Source organism: Zalophus californianus, chromosome 6 (genome assembly GCF_009762305.2).
Source record: "Zalophus californianus isolate mZalCal1 chromosome 6, mZalCal1.pri.v2, whole genome shotgun sequence".
Lineage (NCBI taxonomy): Eukaryota > Metazoa > Chordata > Mammalia > Carnivora > Otariidae > Zalophus > Zalophus californianus.
Genome location: NC_045600.1, coordinates 37,007,489 through 37,028,272, shown reverse-complemented (window position 1 = coordinate 37,028,272; position 20,784 = coordinate 37,007,489). Strand labels below are relative to the sequence as shown.

Below are 20,784 nucleotides of genomic sequence, written 5' to 3'. Positions count from 1 at the left end.
CTAAAACTTCTCATTATTAAAATCAGTAAAATTCTTTGAATTATTTGTAAGGCTATCTTCAGTGTCAAATTAGTTATCTCCAACTAGAATTGTGGTGATTCCAAACTTTATAATAACTCTTAGCTTTAACAATGTATTCCTATATGTGTATATAATTTTTTCTTTCCTTCTTTTCTTGTTTCCTTGTGCAAGATATTCAAAGGTTTTTATAGACTTATACAGGAAATAGAAAAAAGCCATATGTAAAAAAAATCAGAATCAAAATGCAGATACTGTTCTGTGAACTATTTTTTTGTTTGTTTGGTTGGTTGATTTTTTTACTTAAAAAATATTTGTTAGCAAAAAAAAAATGTTGTTAGCTTCTTTCAGTGTCTTATCCTTCCAACATATGATTTAGAAAGTTAGGCTTTGCCATAATATTTTTTACCAAACCTACTACTGGACATTTTGACTATTTCTAGGACTTTATTCTTCTAAAAAATGCTGCAGTAAACATAAAATGGGTAGAGTTTTATTTTAAAAGGAGACAAGGAGGCTTAAAAGGGGAATACATTAGAATAAATTATGCCTATAAGAAAACCTGGTAAGGTTCAAGTATCATCTGCTCATGTATCAGATGCTAGTCTTCATTGTTCTGTGAAGGCATTGAACTGGTTACAATTTTTAGATCAGCTAAACACATTGGGTGTTTTGTGCAATCAAGTAATAACTGTTTACGTTAATAATACTATCATTTCAGGGGCACGTGGGTGGCTCAGTCAGCCGAGCAGCTGATTCTTGGTTTCAGTTCAGGTCATGGTCTCAGGGTCCTGGGATCAAGCACCACAGGGGGCTTTGTGCTCAGCGGGGAGTCTGCTTCTGGGTCCTCTCCCTCCCTCTGCCCCTCCCTCCCACTCATGCTCCTGCATGCGCACACTCTTTCTCTTTCAAATAAATAAATAAATCTTTTTAAAAATGCTTTAAAAAAAAGAATATTGTCATTTTGAAAATACCATCTCTAACAATAGTGAAGAAGAACTGGGGAAGGTTTGCATACTTCTTCCCACAGTGAAAAAGCATAACATAATCCAAAGCTTTCTGCTCTCTCACCCACCTTAAACACCGTTAACACTTGGGATGAAATACAATAAACAAAAGCATGTTATACAGTTATACAGAAGACCTAGGTTAGGGTTTATTGCAACACAAGCCAATCGAATTCAACAAATACAAACACAAAACACTGAGCTGTGTCCTTAGTGCATACAAAAGTGAACAAGATGAAATACCTTGCTTAAAGACATTTATAATCTAACACTGGTGGTGGGAGGAAAAAAGCAGCTCTTTTAGGGGAGCTAATATAACATGGAAGCATTTTTTTTTAATGAACCCTTTTGTAGGACACATTGCACATGTCAACGAAAAGAGACCGGAAGTAGAGGCTGATAACACGGAATCAAGAAGAGATGGGAGCAGGACTTTACAATATATCCAGATATGAAGAGCAATATGTCTCAAAAATGACAAAAGCAATAGCAATGAAAACCCCACGGGATAAGGGAAGCTAGTTCAAGGCCAGATGATGATGCCAAATAATGAACCACAAGGGAGTCAGAGGAGGAAAATCTTGTTGAGAGCATCATAAATACCTTCAGGTGGAAGATGGCATCTGAAACAGGCATGGCATGATGGTGGGATGTCCATAGTCCAAAAAGAACTACATCAAAAACTAATGATGTAATGTATGGTGATTAACATAACAATAAAATTTTAAAAAATAAGAAATGGGTATGGGAGCATGTACAGTCCCTGGAACTCTCTGTAGAGCCTGTTCTATAAGTAACATCTACCATAAAACTAACATTTTCCTAACCTAAGCCTGCTGAGACATAAGAGAACAGAGAAGCTCAATACAGACCTTAACCTCCCAGAACTTAGAACACACACCTTAGTGGCAGCGCTGGCCTGGGAGCTAATATTCGTCCAACAGAAGAAAAAGGCACAAAGACATCAATGCTACCAAAGGCAGTTTCTCAATAAAGGGCCACAGTTTTCCATCACTCTTGCTTACCAATTTCAGACCTGGGAGTGAAGATTGAATGTGGAAATAACTTTAGAGAGAAAAATGAAGATTGTGGGGACCAGAGAAGTGAAGGAACATATCTGAACAAACTATCTCTCAAACCTGCCTAAACATCAGAATCATCTGAGCCTATGGTTAAAGGTACTGATACCTGCCCCCACCTCCCACCCTCGGTGATTCTGAATGAACAGGTGATTCCCAGACGTAAGGTTTGGGAATCTATGTGGTGCAAAACCTCTCCAAGTGATTCCTACATGTAGTCAGGTTTAGACTCACTGGTATAATATGAAATCCCTGGCTTCCATGAAGATGTAGAATATATATATATATATATCTTTTTTTTCAGCATAGATATATAGAAAAAATACAAATAAATCATTGTATTTCCCTGGGCAAGTCCCTAAACATAACTCTACCTCAGTTCTCTGCTCTGGAAAACAAAGGATTTGGAGTAGAAGATAATTTAGTTCCCTTATAGTTCCAAAATAACATGATTTTGGTGCTTAGTTAAGTGAGAGCTTTGAAGAAAAATTAACTCAAGGAAAAAACTTCCCATCTGGCCTTACTGAAATATTGTGAAAAAGTTTTCAGATCTAAATTGGTTCCTTTATAGAATTTCCTTTTCTTTTATATGATCTTTTTTCATAATACTCTCTTTAAACTCACAGATATGGCATATTTTAGAAAGAATTGTTATAAATAATGTAAAGGCCAGATTCTGTTTTACATAAGCCAAACAAAATAGCAATGGTACAATGTACCAACATTACAAAGTACATGTGATTTACACAGGATGTAAAAACTTCATTTTGACCTTCTTTAAATGTTCGTGAATTACGTCCTACTTGGCTGGGGGCTGTTTACTCTGTTCAAGACCGTTTTAGCAGCTCAAGAAGTACTGATACCATCAGCGGTTCTCTGATGGAGGATGCTCCTTTCATCACTCAGCACCTAGAATAGTTTATGGCTCATCACAGATAGTAAAAAAATATTTACTGAATGAATTAACAGATTTACAGATATGCAAAAGCTTTTTCTTTGCACAAGTTCCCCCCCAAGGGCTCTTAAACTATATTTTTCCATTGATAATTTAGTCTCCTTAATATTTTAATACAATTTTTACTCTACAGTTTTTATATGTTAGTAAACAGATTCTGGTACCAATGGGGGGAGGGGTGGGGAAAGGGGGACGACAGTCTCCACACCAACAAGCAATTCTTGGGACACCAGCTGGTTGTATCACCAGCTAGACCCCAAGACCTGACCTTTACTGCCCACCTGCTTGTACTCACCGACCTTTCTCCCACATTTTTCCTTAAGCTCTCCTTTCCAGCTTAGCTCTTAACTCAAGCAAATGGAAAGCGAAACCGCCCCCCCAAGCAAAAGCGGCTGCGCTGACAAGACCTCCAGTGGACCCAGCACAGGGACCAGTTTCAGCTTAACCCCTAACTCGCGCCTGCGCAAATGGACCACGGAGCAACCTCTGGAACGACCGACAACTACCTTTACCTCATTATAATACTACAGTCTCCGCCCTTGGAGGAACACAAGCCTCATTTACATAACATACAATGTGGGTATAAGCATGTTTTGCGTGACCTTATGCCCACCTCTGCATTCGATGATAAGTCTTACCTATCTAAATATTCATCCTAACCCTAAATAAAAGGAATCCATTCACCCCCGCTCTGGGGACTCACGGCTTTGGAAGCCATTCTCCTTCATGTCTTTATTTGCTGCAGATAAAGTTTTGTTTGTGCGACTGATATTCAACCTGGTGCAGTTTCTGACTCACCAAGGAACGAACTCACATTGGTTCAGGCACAGCTGTCATACAATTCAACTGAATTCTGGCACTATCTATCCGGAGATAGCATAATTCCACAAGTCAAGGGTTCTGTCTGACAAGACCACGCCCCGCCCCCTACTCCAGACACCAGTTGAAAGCACAAGTTGTTACTTGTACTTCTGACCTACCAACTACAAATTGGAGGTTTCCACAATCTTCTTGGGTTTGATTAATTTGCTAGGGCAGCACACAGAGCTCAGAGAAATATTTTACTTACCAGATCCCTAGTTTATTATAAAAGGATACAACTCAGGCATAGCTAGATCAAAGAGATGCGAAGGCGAGGTATGGGGGGAAGGCACAGAGTTCCATGCTGTCCCCACGTACTCCACTCTCCCAGTACCTCCATATGCTCACCAACCCAGAAGCTCTCTGAACCCTGTCCTTTGGTGTTTTTATGGAGGCTTCACTACATAGTCATGACTGATTAATTCTTAATTCAACCTCCAGCCCCGTCCCTTACCTAGAGGTAGGGCGGTTGAGGAGCTGGAGTACTGAATGTTTCAACCCTCCAATTACCTGGATGGTTCCCCTGGCAATAGTCTCCATACTAAGGTTACTTAAGCTCTTTCCAAAAGTCACCATTGACATAATAAAAGGCACCTTTATCGTTCTTATCACAGGAAATTCTAAGGGTTTTAAGGCCCTGTGTCAGGAACTGTGTCAAAGACCAAATATATATTCCTTATTATAAATAAATCCCAATATCACAGAGAGTCTAAGCACAGGAGTTTCCCTTATCTGGGGAGGATCCGTTCCAAGACCCCCCACTGTGGATGTCTGAAATCGCAGATAGTACATAACACTGTATAAACTGGGTTCTTCGTCCTATACATACATACCTATGATAAAGTTTAATTTATTAATTATGCACAGGAAGAGATTAACAATAATAATAAAATATTACAATTATAACAATATAATGTAATAAAAGTTTTGTGAGTGTGGTCTCTCTCTTTCTCTAAGCATCTTTTGTATTGTACTCACCTTTCTTGTGAAGATGTGACATGAGAAAATAGCATAGCATTTCATAGGAAATGAGAGGAAGTGAGGTGAATGATATAGGCACAGAAGGAGGAGCATCTGCTCCTGGAAGTTTAAACTGTGGGTAATAAACTACTGGAAGCATGAAACCACAGGAAACAAAACTGCAGGAAGCAAAAACCACAAGGAAGCAAAACCGAGGTCAAGTGGGGGACTACTGTAGTTTAACCACATGCAGCATTTACTTAAACTTCAGAAAAGATTCCTGAGCTGTTCTATTACCTACCTGCAAGTGCTGCTTTTCTGCATCACGTCAGCTCGATGATACCCAGAGAGTTTGCAAAAACCGTCATTACTATAAACTACAGGCCAATCCACAATCTGGGCATTTCCCAGTAAGAAACTTGATTCTAAAGAAGAAAGAAGGAAAAGGAAGTTTTTTTATCTTCATTTAACAATGTTCTTCTTTCAAGTAAACAAAAAGACAAATTTATAGACAAATACAATTATGGTTTGTTACGGTACAAATAATAAAGCTTATTCTTGAGATTGACATAATCAGTTCAGCATGATTATCTAATGAGATCAGCAATAAGTACCAGATTTGCATACAAACAAAAACTCCATTAAAGAAAAAAGCCAGTTTATAATACCTCTTTGCATTCAAATCTAATCTAATCTATGAAAAACAAGTATGGTTAATATTAAGTAAATGTTAATGACTATAATAATTACACCTAAACACAGATTAATTTATTAAGAATAGGACCAGAGTCACTTCTCCACTAATTGAGAAAACTAAACTTGGTAATATTGAGGCAAATTTGTATGACTGCTCCAAAAATTCTATTATTATAATTTTGACATGACGGGACAAATTGTCCATTAGATTGATCTTGAGAAGTCTAATTTAAAATAACATTGAAGAGGGGTGCCTGGGTGGCTCAGTTGGTTAAGCTTCGGACTCTTGGTTTTAGCTCAGCTCATGATCTCCTGGGTTGAGATCAAACCCCACAGAGGGCTCTATGCTCAGTGGGGAGTGTGCTTGAGATTCTCTCCCTCTGCCCCTCCCCCCACTTACTCGCTTGCTCACTCTCTCTCAAATAAATAAATAAATCTTTAAAGGAAATTTAAAATAACATTGAAGATTCCTTTTTAAAAAATAAAATTATTCAAATATATTATTTTCAACCACATTCTACACAGAATTTGGAAACTATCATTATTGTAAATAAAAGAAATACCTTTGGTCTGTTTTGTACAGAGAAGTGATTTTGCTTCAGGTATAAAATAGAATAAGATAAAAACAGAGAGGGAGGGGTGCCTGGGTGGCTCAGTCGTTAAGCATCTGCCTTCAGCTCAGGTCATGATCCCAGGGTCCTGGGATCCAGCCCCGCATCGGGCTCCCTGTTCACTGCGAAGCCTGTTTCTCCCTCTCCCACTCCCCCTGCTTGTGTTCCCTCTCTCTCTGTGTCTCTCTCTGTCAAATAAATAAATAAAATCTTTTAAAAAAAGAAAAAAAAAACAGAGAGGGAGGCAAACCATAAGAGAATCTTAAATATAGAAAACAAACTGAGGATTGCTGGAGGGGAGGTAGGTGAGGGGATGGGCAAATGGGTGATGGGCATTAAAGAGGGCACTTGCCAGGGTGAGCACTGGGGGTTATATGTAAGTAATAAATCACTAAATTCTACTCCTGAAATCAATACTACACTATATGTTAACCAACTTGAATTTAAATTTAAAAAAAATTAATACAAAAAATATCTTTTGATATCAACCTTTATTAAAAATCCAATTTTCAAAAAGAGTTAGTTTTAAGGGATTATTATACTTCAAAAATTCAAAATATCTACCAAAAAAATCTCCTTTGAACTCATATTCAAAGTAGTGTCCTAAAAGGGAAATTAACTTAATGAGTTTAAGACTTTACGTTTAAATCCTGACTCAAAGTTGGTCTTCATAAAAATAGCAATGCAATTCAACATTTACTAAGTAGCTGCTAAGTAAAAGGCACTACTCTGGATCAAACAATGGGATAGAATAAAGATCAATAAAACATACCCTTTACTCTCAAAAAAACTTCCATGTTAAGAAAAATAAATATGTAACAACCAATTACAATTATCAGAATAGATGCTAAATCTAGAAGTATTGCACAAAAATCTGTTTCAAAGTACTAAAAACAACCAAAAAATAGACAGAAACTGAAAAAAAAGACAAACCCTTGAAATAAAAGAGATACATTAAATAAGATATTCATTAACTGTCCATTCCTGAGAGAGCATATTTCCAGTTTATACAGTTCATTGGTGATAGGGCTCAAGCAGAAAAAGTTTTATGGGACTAAATAGTCAAAAGTCACAATTTGGGGCTGCCAGAGCAGCTTGAAGTTGAGGTGAAGATCCTTTAACATATGGAGCTATAAACCTGTACATAAATCTACCTCAAATCCTTCTCTGTCATCTAAACTATGCATGCACAAAATGAGTCTACAAGAAACCTGTCTACTCCAGCAATGACTACAAGGCAAGAGGTAAGCAGAAATTTCACCAGCTCTCAAGGCTAGAAGACAAATTTTTGAGTTCAAGTCCTATCAAGTTAGAGAAGCTTGGTAGATACCTCAAGTTCTCCATTTAAACCACAGAAGGTCATGCTTTAGGAATAAGAAACAAGTCCCAGGATAATGGGTTATAACCTGGGACTAAGATTAAAAATGTGGAAAATACATTCACACACACACACACACACACACACACACACACACACACACACTCTCACAAAGCTAAAATCGTGATCAAGGAAACCCACCCATAACTTAACTACCTGCTCTCTATTATGTATGAACACAGTGTCTGGCATACACTTAAAAACTATTAGGCGTGCAAAGAAACAAAACTTTTATGATAATCCAGGGAAAAAATAAGCCATAGAAAGAGAGGCCAATATGGGAACATAGAAATAAACAATACAACCTCTGGAATAAAAAAATTCATTGGATAGGTTTAACAGTACATTGAACACTAAGAAAGAACAATTTAAAAACATATCAATGCAAAGGATTCCAAGCTGAAGCAAAAAGAGAAAGAGATTAAAAGATGTTCCATAGGACAGTATCAAGCATAAGACCTATGTAGTTGAGGCTGGAAAAAAATAGACAGAATAGGGCATAAATGTTATATGAATAAAGGATAACTAAAATTTTTCAAATTGCATGAAAAATAACAACCTAGAGATCTTAGTTCAGTAAACCTCAAGCCAGATAAATGCAAGCAAAGCCACAGTACAAAGATGGGTAAGGGTAAAGCTGAAAATAAAAAATAAGGGGAAAAAGATCTTTTAAGCATCCAAAGAAAAAAGATTATTTAAGTATGTTTCAGGGGAGATGGGGGAGATAATAATTACAGCATACAAATCATGAAAAACAAAGATGATCAAAAAACAATGAAATGACATCTTTAAAATACTGAGAGGAAAATATTTATCAACCTAGATTTTCATGTAGAGCGAAGGTACCCTTCAAAATTGAAGGCAAAATAAAGACACATTCAGAAACAAAACAGGAAGAATTCATTGCCAGCAGAATCACAGTAAAATCAATGTGGTAGGTGTTTTAGCTGAAAGGAAAAAAAAATCAAAATAATAATAATAATGATGACCCTCACAAAAAAAGTCAAGAAGGTAAAAATAAACAGCTGGTGGGACAAACAGAAAGCAAACCACTGGGGGTGCCTAGGTGGCTCTGTAGGTTGAACGTCCAACTCTTGATTTTGGCTCAGGTCATCATCTCGAGGTCATGATCTCAAGGTCATGGGATAGAGCTCTGCATTGGGCTCCACACTCAGTGAGGAGTCTGCTTGAGATTCTCTCTCTCCCTCTCCATTCACCCCTACCCCCATGCTCTCTCGCACTCTCTCTCTCTCTCTCTCTCTCTCTGTAAAATAAATAAATAAATCTTAAAAGAAAAAAAAGTAAACCATGGGATGGTAGCCCTAAATCCAACCATATCAAGCATTACATGAAATGTAAATGGGATAAATAGACTAATTAAAAGACAGAAATTTTCAAACTGGATTTTAAAACAAAGAAACTGATAGTCTACTATTTCTAAGAAAGCCATTTAAATATAAAGACATAGACAAGTTGAAAGTGAAAGTGTAGGGAAAATACACTACATAAACACTAAGCATGAGAAAGTAAATGTGGCTATATTAATGCAAAATAAAGTAGTCTTAAAGACAAAGATAACAGAGCTAAAAAGGGGCAATTAATGATAACAAAAAGGTCAATTCATTAGGAAAACATAACTCTCTCAATACCTATTAATGAGGGCGCCTGGGTCGCTCAGTTGGTTAAGCGACTGCCTTCAGCTCAGGTCATGATCCTGGAGTCCCGGGATCGAGTCCCGCATCAGGCTCCCTGCTCAGCAGGGAGTCTGCTTCTCCCTCTGACCCTCTCCCCTCTCATGCTCTCTCTCTATCTCATTCTCTCTCTCAAATAAATAAATAAAATCTTAAAAAAAATACCTATTAATGAAAACTAAAGGCTCAGACAGCTCCAGGCTCAGTGAAATCTTTCAAATATTTAAATAAGACATAATATAAATATTATACAAACTCTCAGAAAATATATGAACTTGTTTTATGAGGTTAGCATTATCAATAATACCAAAAGCTGACAATGTCTGTTAAAAAAAGATTACTGACCAATAGATCTCATGAATATAGTTGCAAAAATCCGGAAGACCATATTGACAAATAGAAATAGCAATATATATATATATTATATATATAACCAAGTAGGGTTTATCTTATCAATGTAAGGCTGATTTATCATTATGTGATCAATCAATGTAATCCATCATATCAACAGAATAAAAGAAAAAACCTATCATTATATCTCAATAGATGTAGAAAAAACCATTTGACACACTTATTCATGATTAAAATCTTTGAGCAAGCCTGAAAAGAAGGAAACTTCCTCAAACTGATAGAGGATACCTACTAAAAAATCTATAGCTAACATTATTCTTAAAAGTAGAATATTGAATAACTTCCCTCTAAGATCAGGAAAAAGTCAAGGATGTGTATTCTCAACCCTTATACTCAACATTTTATTAGTGGCCCAACTAATGAAATAAGGCCAAAAAAAGGAAAAAGAAAAAAACAGAAAGGATGTAAATATTGGAAAGGAAGATATAATTGTTTTCTACTTGCAGATGGCACGATTGTTTACAGAGAAAAGCCTAAGGAATATTCAAGGGAACATCTAAAATTAAGTGAATTTAGCAAGGTTGAAGGATATAAAGTTAATATAAAAGTCAGTTTTGTTCCTATATACTAGCATTAAACAATTGAAAAATGAAAAATAATTTCACTTAGAATGATATAAAAAATATAAAATACTTAGGAATAAATTTATCAAAAGATGTGCAGGACCTCCAGAGTGAAAACTAAAAATCTCAGGTTAGGTAAATGAAAAAACACCTAGACAAAAAGAGAGCTGTGCCATGCTCATGAATTGAAACTGGATACTTTTAAGACATCAGTTCTCTGCAAATTGATCTATAGATTCAATACAATCCCAGTGAAAATACCAATAGACTTTTCTGAAGTAATTGACAAAGTAATCATAAAGTGTTTATGAAAGTACAAATTACCTAAAATAATCCAAAATAAAATCTGAAAAAGAAGAACCAAGTTGGGGAAACATACAACCAGATTAAAAAGTTCAGAGATAGACTCTCACATAAATGGTCAATTGATTTTTTGCATAGATACCTAGGCAGTTTAATGGGTAAAGAAAAGTCTTCTCAATGAACTGTGCTAAAACAACTATATATCCACATGAGCAAAAACTGAACCATGACTGCTACTTCACACCACACACACACACACACACACACACACACACACACATTTGAAATGGGTGATTGACCTAAATAGAAAAGTGAAAACTAAAAAGAAAACGTAGAAGAAAATCTTTGCCACTTTAAGGAAGACAAGAATTTCTTAGGTAAGACTCATATTGCAATCACCGTTAAAGAAAGTGCTGATAAATTAGACATCATCAAATTGAAATCAGCTGCCCATTCAAGGACATTGTCAAAAAAAGTGAAAAAGAAACCCACAGACTGAGAAAAAATACTTACAATACAGATATTTGAGAAAGAACTCCTATCCAGAATATACCCAAAAATCCTACAAAAAGTCAAATGACCCAATAAACAAAATGGGCAAATGACTCAAACAGATATTTCCCAAAAGAAGATATACAGCGGCCAACAACCACAAGAATAAGATGTTCACCATCACCAGACATCAGGGAAATACAAATTAAAAGCACAATGATCTATCACTCCTCAACCATTAGGGTGGCTATAAAGATTAATGATACAAAATGTTGACGAGAATGTGAAATAACTAAAACTCTTTATAAAAATATTAATGAGAATATAAAATGGAATAATCATTTTGAAAAACAGTTTCTTGTAGAGTTAAATATTTAACTATGACCCAGAAATTTCATTCTTAGGCATTTACTCAGTGAAATGAAAACATATGTTAACAATAAGACTTGTAGAAAATGTTCACATCATATTTATTCATAACAGCCAAACACTGAAAACAAAGCAAATGTTCATCAACAAGAGAACAGATTAAAAATTGTGACATATTCGTACAAGAAAAGCTACTCAGCTCTAAAATGGTACAAACTACTCATACATGCAGCAACATGGATGAATCTGATAAACATTATAATGATTGATAGAAGCCATAATTTCATTCATATGAAGTTTAAATACAGGCAAAGTTAATCTATGGTGATGGGGTTCAGAACAATTATTACCAAAGGGAATGGGTAGGGAACTGACAGGAAAAAGGAAAAAGAAACTCTCTGGCGAAGGTCATTGTTCTCTATCTTTACAGAGGTATAAGTCACACAAGTGTATATATTCGTCTAAGAGCAATTGAACTGTACACTTAAGATCTGTGTATTTCACCACATATTAATTACTTACCTCAAACTTAAAAGAAAACTCAAGGAAGACAAAAGACCAGAGATTCGGAAGTTTTAGGAAAGCTGTGACATTTGAAATGAACCTTAGCTACAAGAATGGTAATACTACCTTTTCTTGGTACATAGGGTGGTTAAAGTAGAGATTAAAATGAACTTCCCATAAAAAATGCTTCATAAAGTATAAGTTCCTCTATAAATATGTGACATTTTCATTTATGTATAGCATCAAGTATAAATGGTTATAATATGATCATCAAAAACTAACTTTTCTCCTCTTAGCCCAGGCTGGGTCCTACTCAGTTTACTCCTACTAAGCCATATGCTCCCCACTTCATGACTAGGCAGCTACGGCAGTCCATTCAGCTACATGGTCTCCCTGCCTCAACTGGTCTTGTTTGTCACACTCATGTTCGCTTGTCCCCCCGAATCCCCGCCTCCATCTTACCACTCCTCACCCAGATCAAGACTCCCGAGTGCTTACATTAACAGATTCTCTCCCAGACTTAGAAAGCATAGAGAGCTTCACTCTCCCTACCTATACAGAGTCCATAACATTGCAGTTAAGTCAGTTTTCTCATTATGGCTCCAAAATATACTCACCCATGATGCCTACTGTCCACCTGAAATGCTTTTCCCCCATTGCTTTACCTATCAAACCTTTCAGAACCAGCTCACTCTACTGTCCCTATGAGACATTCAGTGAGTACCACTCAGCCTACATCCCCGTCTGGCTACCACCATATCTGTCTCCAACACTTCACTGTTCAAACTTTCCATAAAAGTTGTCTATTCTCATTGGTTCCATCTTCTTAGCTCCCATTCATTTGACTCACTCCTATCTGGTTCTTTCCTTACCACTCCAGGACAACCAAGATCACCAGTAACCTCTCCATGTCACCAAACCCAAAGGATGCTTTTTATTCATCTCACTTGACAATTCAGAAGCACTGGTAACCACTCCTTCCTTAAAATTTCTTGACCCTTAGCTTTCATAAAATGACTTTCCCCTGGTTCTCTGAACAGTCCTCCGTTTCCTTTGCAGGCCCAGCATTCTTTATCCAGTGAGTATATATTGGAGTTTCTCCACATCAGTTCCTCTTACAACTTCACCTGTCTCCATAGATTCAGTAACTCGTAACTTTATATCTCCAAACCAGACATCTTTTATAAACTCTAGATCTTGATATCCACATTGACCTAGATATCCTCTTAGATATCATTTTTTTAAGATTTTATTTATTTATTTGACAGAGAGAGACACATCGAGAGAGGGAACACAAGCAGGGGGAGCGGGAGAGGGAGAAGCAGGCTTCCCGCCGAGCAGGGAGCCCGATGTGGTGTGGGGCTCAATCCCAGAAGCCTGGGATCATGACCTGAGCCAAAGGCAGACGCTTAATGACTGAGGCACCCAGGTGCCCCGGATATCCTCTTAGATATCTTAAATGGACCTCAGTATCTTAGAGAATGGGATTACCATCCATACAGTTATGTAAGCCAGAAATCTGGGAGCCATCTTTCAATATCCTTCTCATTATCCTTATATCTAATCCATCACCAAATCCTTGTAATTTTATCTCCTCAAACTTACCCATTTCTCCATTTATCTGGATCTTCACTGTCATCTCCCAAATCCAAGCTTCCATCGCCTCTCCCCTAAATCACTCCAACAGCTATCTAATTGATTTACACCAATCCTCTCTGGGATTTCTTCAATGGATTGACCACACTGAAGCCAGAGAGGTCTTTCCAAATTTCCAACTGAATCATGTTCTCTCCCTACTTTAATACCTGTCAATAACTTATAATGGCTCTCAGAATGCTCAAATCCTTTCCTTGGCCTATAATGACTTCAAAGTCTGTCAAATCAGCCACAGTCAAATTTTTCTTGTATTTTTGTAAGCTTCAAGCTCTCTCCCAACATAGGACCTTTTAACTTGCCATTCTCTCTGCCTAACTGACACTTGCAGTTATTTAGATCTTAACTCAACTCTCATGACCTCGTAAATCTTTCCCTGACCTTCTGACCAGGTCATACCTAATAATTTTAGACATGATGCACGTCTTCCTCACAGTCCTTAACACAGTTACAATTTTATACCTACTTGTGTTATGATATGATGAATGCATATCTGCCTCTTGGGCTGTAAACTCTATAGGACAGAGCCTGTATGCACTTTGATCCTATTTGATCCTCCTGTACTTAACACAGTGTCTGGCACATAGTAGATGCTTGCTTGTTGGTTGACTATATCAATATACAAATGAATTAATGTATTCATGCAGGGATCTCTCTTTATATAATTGGTATCGTGAAATTTAGTATGCAATGCCTCTCTAAATACTTCATATATATGTTACTTTTAACTTCTCAGATAACATAGTCCTTAGAATTATGAATTTTACACCTACTGTGCCTAGAAGAGTTGTAATATAGTAATTATTTATTGATTGAAATAATTACTTCTATCCCAGGAAATAGAAAACAAATGTTCTAAAAAAGAACTAATATAAACATGAAAGGTCCTACTGAGGGATGCTTTCTCTCCCCCAGAAAGTAAGCAAACCAGTGTTTTCAAACTTGTTTTAAGTTGAAGTTCATAGTAAGAAATTAATTTCATATAGTATCTCAAAATGTGTTTGCACAGGTACACACATGTACCTACACAAACACACAACTAAAAAAAATTCTCAAACAACACTTACTACATTAAATATCCTCCTTTTTTATTCTATTTCAATTTTTTGGTGTGCTAGTTAAGACCCATTAAATCAATTTTATACCCCAAAGTAAGGGTTATATCTCACAACATCCCCAAGGTCTTGCAGACCTCCCTCTGTCATAAACAGACTTGTTTTCAAGACATTTGTTAGGATTTGGATCAGGAGCTCTAATTGCTCCTAGTTAATTCTGCTATTAAAAATATTAAACTGCTCCCACCATACCATTTTTAATAACTCTACAATGAGAAAATTAAGACTCCAGCTCAGTAGGGCCTAACTATGATTATTCATTTGTTGTTGATATATTATTTCACTTATACTCTAATAACTCTATGTAATAACAAAACTAAAGCAACCTTTAGCGAAGCCCAAACTCTGTGCTAGGCATTGGGACAGGTTTCATATCTATTATCTCTAATCTGGAAAACAACTCCATTCTGCAATGAGTCAGAGACTCACCAAGCCCAGATTCCCCAGGACCAGCAACTAGAATGCAGGTTCCCTAAGTTCTAATTCTTGACTGAGATATTTGCAAATTCAAACATTTTCTAGGTGAAATTGTGTCTTTTTTTTCCCTATAATGGAAAAGTAGGAAGTCAAAGAGTGAAGAAGTCCTAAAGCAACTCACTATAGGCAGGATTAATTCTCTTATAAGCTTGGAGTCAGAGTTGTTCGGTGGGAAGAAAAAAAAACACAGAAGTTGGAATCAATCCCATTTTTCAAAATATATACTTGGTTTTAGCCAATAATCATAGAATATGGACTATTCAGGTATTTGCCAGCTACATACTAGAGTATTTGTCCACAGGTTCAATCAGACCTAGCAACTCAGAAGAGAGTTTTTTTAAACCAACTTAAAGATTAAATAGTCCAGGAAATATGGTGTCCATTCATCTTTATGCTTCAAGTTTTATTTTATTCATTTAGACCATCAGAGAGTGAAGTAACTACGTGTTCACTAGGCGTTACCTCAAGGTCCTAACAATTGCACGTTAGCAATATGTGCTCTGGGTTTATGGAGGAAAAGCATGAGAGCCGCTTTTATCATTTCTGAATGTTTTATAAAATTGTAATTGAGAAAATTAGCCACAGTGCCAGGGACTTCATATAAGAAGTCATCAACTGGCAAATATTCATAACAATCAAGTTACTACAAAGAACCCTGTCCCCAAACTTTCTGCCAGCACTTGGATCCCCTCTTAATACTCCCAAGAAAGCGACTCTGAAAAACCTAGGGAGTTTTAATTAGGTTATTGGTTTCCTCACACACAAACTAGAGATACCAATATCTACCACTCTGGGTAATTTATGGAGATGAAATAGAGTAATGCAAGCAAAATCATTAAGAATCAACTATTAGAGCAAAAAGTCTTTATAGCACTGGGTGTTATATGCAACTGATAAATTTTTGAATACTACATCTGAAATTAATCATGTACTATAAATTGACTAATTGAATTTAAATTTTTAAATAGTCTTAATGAACTAATAACTGTTATTATTTATTATGTACAAGATTCTTGTACAACTCTGTCATATATGCAGAGAGAGCTTTCTATGTGTGAGTTCTGTATATGTATGTACAAGCAAAGAACTAGAAAAAACACAAATATTTAAATGTTGACCCTGCAAACCAAAACCTACAAAATTGTATTTGTCACTGAAAGCTAAACTACAAAATAAAATATTAGGAGGAAGGGGGCAGCACAAAAGAAGGGGAAACAGATTTCCTTTTCATGTCAAAGGCTAAATTAGATGAAAACTGATAAATATTAAATACACTGTCCAGGATTTTCCTTTGGATATTTGTTTGTTAACTGAAACACAATTTGTGTATTTGAAATATTCATACAACTGTTCCATTTCCCTATAGTCATGAAAATTACTGTTTCAGTGAATGTGAAATCTGGTATTATTAAGAAACATTAAGAACAGGATAGAAAATTAATTAAAAATGTTTCCTGGAACATTTTAATTTCCTTTGGTTTTAAAACATGGTGGGGTATTAAGGAGGGCACATATTGCATGGAGCACTGAGTGTTTTATGCAAAAAATGAATCATGGAACACTACATCAAAAACTAATGTTGTAATGTATGGTGACTAACATAACATAATTTAAAAATAAATAATAAAATAAAACATGGTGGGGAAAAGCAGTCTGGCTACTTACTGAGAGATAACTTCTCTTCAAAGGAGGTGAGTTACAAATCTTGAAAGTGAGATCAGTTCAGAAGTTTTGGAAACACAAAGCTATTAAGGAAATTGCTCAGAATTCTTGGTGACCACCACCATCCTCACTGTTCTGAACTGAATATTTGTGTCCTCCCAAAATTCATATGTTGAAACCCTACCTCTCATGAGAAGGCATTGGGAGGTAGAGCCTTTGGGATGTGGTTAGGATTTGATGAGGTCATGAGGGTGAAGTCCTTCTTGAATGGGATTAGTGCCCTTGTAAGAGTCACAAGAGAGTTTGATTCCTCTGCTCTGTTCTCCACATGTGAGGGCACAACAGAAGCCAGCTGTCCAAACCAGGAAGAGGGTTCTCACCAGAACCCAACCGTCCCGGCACCTTGATCTTGGAGTTCCAAGATTGGGAGAAATAAATTTCTGCTGTTTAGAAGCCGCTCAATTGATGTTATTTTGTTGGAGTAGCCCAAATAGATTAAGACATTCCTCAACCAATCTTGACAGGGAAACCAGTTCTGATTTGTCCTCACAGCTCTTAGCATACGAAGAGCCATGAGTTCTGGAAAATTCAACTTTCTTGGGACCCAGACTATTTCAGTCCTTGGAGATGTTTGCAAGCATTTCCCTCCAAATGATTCAAATACACAGTATGTTCCTGCATGAGGGGCCTAAGAATAAAGTCATTATCCCTACTCGGTGTTAGCAGTCCAGTACAATATTTTGGAAGCCAAATTCTACACGAGTTGATTCTTTTTTTTTAAGATTTTGTTTATTTATTTGAGAGAGAGAGAGAGAGAGAGAGAAACCAGGGGGAGGAACAGAGGGAGAGGGACAAGCAGACTCTGTGCATAGTGTGGAGCCTGATGGGGGACTCGATCTCAGGACCCTGAGACCATGACCTGAGCTGAAATCAAGAGTCTGATGCTTAACCAATTGAGTCACCCAGGTGCCCCATACATGAGCAGATTCTTGACTGAATTTCTGCAAAGGGGCTAAGTCTTGAAACATCTCCTATTCTTTCAAGATCATCCAGTATTTTCTCAGAGATGAACATGAAATAAATCAAGCACTCTTCCCTCATGGGTTAGAAGGTCAAAAAAATAAATCACAAGATCCTGATTCCAAATGACCCAGTAGGAATCATTATGTGTTTCTCCCAATTTTGACTGCACATTTCATTGGGATGGAGATTGAGGAGCATTGGAAAGGGCCCCAGGAGTTACTCATTCCAGGCCTCAACCCTCAAAGATTCTGTTTTAATAGGTCTGGGGTGAGATCCAGGCATCAGTATTTGTTTTTAAACCTTCTGAGGTGGTTACAATGTGCAGCCAGAATGGAAAAGCACTAATCTACTGCAATAATCCCCAAATACTGGTGGCTGCAATAGAATCCTGTCATGAGTGTCAAAAATGTCAAAAATACAGATTGCTAAATTCTAATGCAGACACATTGAATAGACTCCCTCAAGATGGAACACAAAAATACAGCCTCTGAAGGGAAGTCCCATGCTCAGCCAGGTTTGGGGAACTGACCTAGTACTTCGCTACTCAAAGTGAGGACCAGTACCACCTGGACGTTTGCTAGCAATGCAGACTCTGGGACTAGCCACAGACCTGATGAATCAGAACCTGCATGTTAACAAGATCATCAGGTGATCCTCAAGCCCACAAATGCCCTCATCTTACACATTCTTTCCTTCTTTTCATGGACGAGAAAGCAGGCCCGGAAAATTAAAAGACTCGTGTACACAGGAAAAGAGTGTCTGGTGGGAGACAAACACACAGCCAGACCTCACTAAGACTTTCTGTCCTATCACAGTGTATTTCTGAATTGCTATCTAAGCTTTTGTTTTGCTTTGTCTGAATATAAAGGAAGCACTTCCTCTTAAAGTGCCATTTCTTCAGATAACAGGAAAATATCCATATTCTATGCCCTTGCATATTAATCCCATTCTTAAAGGAGATCATATACAAAGAATGAGGTTAATAGTCCTGATAAAAATTTCTCAAAGAAGAGAAGCTATATTCGGTCAATGACAATATAAAAGCATGGGAGATGTTCCTTCCCTTTCTACAGCAATTCCAGGAAAAAGTGTTTTCCTCTGAGTTGCTCCAACACTACCTGTATCTGGCATGATTAGACAGTTTAAAAAAATTTTTTTGTTTTATTTTGTTTTTATGAAAACTATGTCCTTCTGTGGTCCAGAGATTCCGTGGACATTAACAAGGTGAAACACCTCTTAGGGGATTAACTCTCTCTCTCTCTACTTCTCTCTCCTTCCCTCCCTCCCTCCCTCTTCCCTCAACTTTCTTATATAAGTTACCCTAGAGAGATGAATTTCAGAGCACTAGCACAGAGAAGTTTTCAGATATTTTAGGAAGTGATGAGACACACAAAAGAATTCTAGAGTACTAAGGAGGAGAGAAGATCTCAAGTGGGGGTGAGAAAGGGAAAGTACTTCACAAAAAGAATCCAGAAACATCAAATGAACCACTTTCACTAATGTATAGTTTTCCCAAGGTCTAGAGTTGCCTCTGAGGACAATTAACAGGATTTTCTCTCTATGTTCACTTCATCCTAACTTTGGAAAAGCACACCACCCAGAAATCAGCACTGTTATTCTGAAAGTTACAACCTCAGGACAGGGATCCTCCAACAGAGGTTCAGTGCAGGTGAAGCCCAGAAAGCTGGCTGAGAGCTATTTCAAGCTGCTTACCAGATCCCCTGGGCCTCTGGGAAGAAGGGGTGAGCACAGGTACTCCTGGCTCCAAGTAGCACCTCACCCTCCAAATCTTCTGATTCAAAGAGCTAAAGAACACACATTCCAAAAATCAGTGACCTCAAAGAAATGGAAAAGCATTCCATGCTCATGGATTGGAAGAACAAACATAGTTAAAATGTCTATACTACTCAAAGCAATCTACACATTTAATGCAATCCCTATCAAAATACCACCAGCATTTTTCACAGAGCTAGAACAAACAATCCTAAAATTTGTATGGAGCCAAAAGAGATCCCAAATAGCCAAAGCAATCCTGAAAAAGAAAAACAAAACTGGAGGCATCACAATTCCAGATTTCAAGTTATATTACAAAGTTGCAGTAATCAAAACAGTATGGTACTGGCACAAAAACAGACACACAGATCAATGGAACAGAATAGAGAACCCAGAAATGGGTCCACAAGGTTGTTGACCCATTATGGTCAACTAATCTTTGACAAAGCAGCAAAGAATATCAATGGAAAAAAGATAGTCTCTTCAACAAATGGTGTTGGGAAAACTAGATAGCAACATACAGAAAAATGAAGCTGGACCATTTTCTTACACCATACACAGAAATACATTCAAAATGGATGAGACCTAAATGTGAGATGGGAAACCATCAAAGTCCTAGAGGAGAACACAGGCAGAAACCTCTTTGACCTCAGCTGTAGAAAATTCTTTCTAGGCATATCACCAGAGGCAAGGGAAACAAAAGCAAAAATGAACTATTGGTACATCATCAAGATAAAAACCTTCTGCATAGCAAAGGAAACAATCAACAAAACTGAAAGGCAGCCTATGGAATGGGAGAAGATATTTGCAAATGACATATCTGGTAAAAGGTTAGTATCCAAAACCTTTAAATAAATTGTATCAAACTCAACCCCCCCCAAAAAAACCCACAAATAATCCAGTTAAGAAAAGGGCAGAAGACATGAATAGACATCTTTCCAAAGAAGACATCCAGATGGCTAACAGACACATGAAAAGATGTTCAACATCACTCATCATCAGGGAATACAAATCAAAACCACAATGAGATACCACCTCACACAATTCAGAATCTCTAAAATTAACAACACAAGAAACAACAGGTGTTGGCGAGGATGCAGAGAAAGGGGACCCCTCTTATTGTTGGTGGGAATGCAAACTGGTGCAGTCACTCTGGAGAACAGTACGGAGGTTCCTCAAAAAG

General features: G+C 37.1%; 1 protein-coding gene across 1 annotated transcript in view; it reads right to left on the bottom strand.

The window, feature by feature from the left end:
* KCNH5 (potassium voltage-gated channel subfamily H member 5) overlaps positions 1 to 20,784 on the bottom strand; it is a 305,062-nt gene that overhangs the window by 263,351 nt on the left and 20,927 nt on the right. The window contains exon 2 of the mRNA XM_035728053.1: positions 5,182 to 5,305. Coding sequence (XP_035583946.1) covers positions 5,182 to 5,305 — 124 coding nt within the window. The remainder of the gene's footprint in view (positions 1 to 5,181; positions 5,306 to 20,784) is intronic.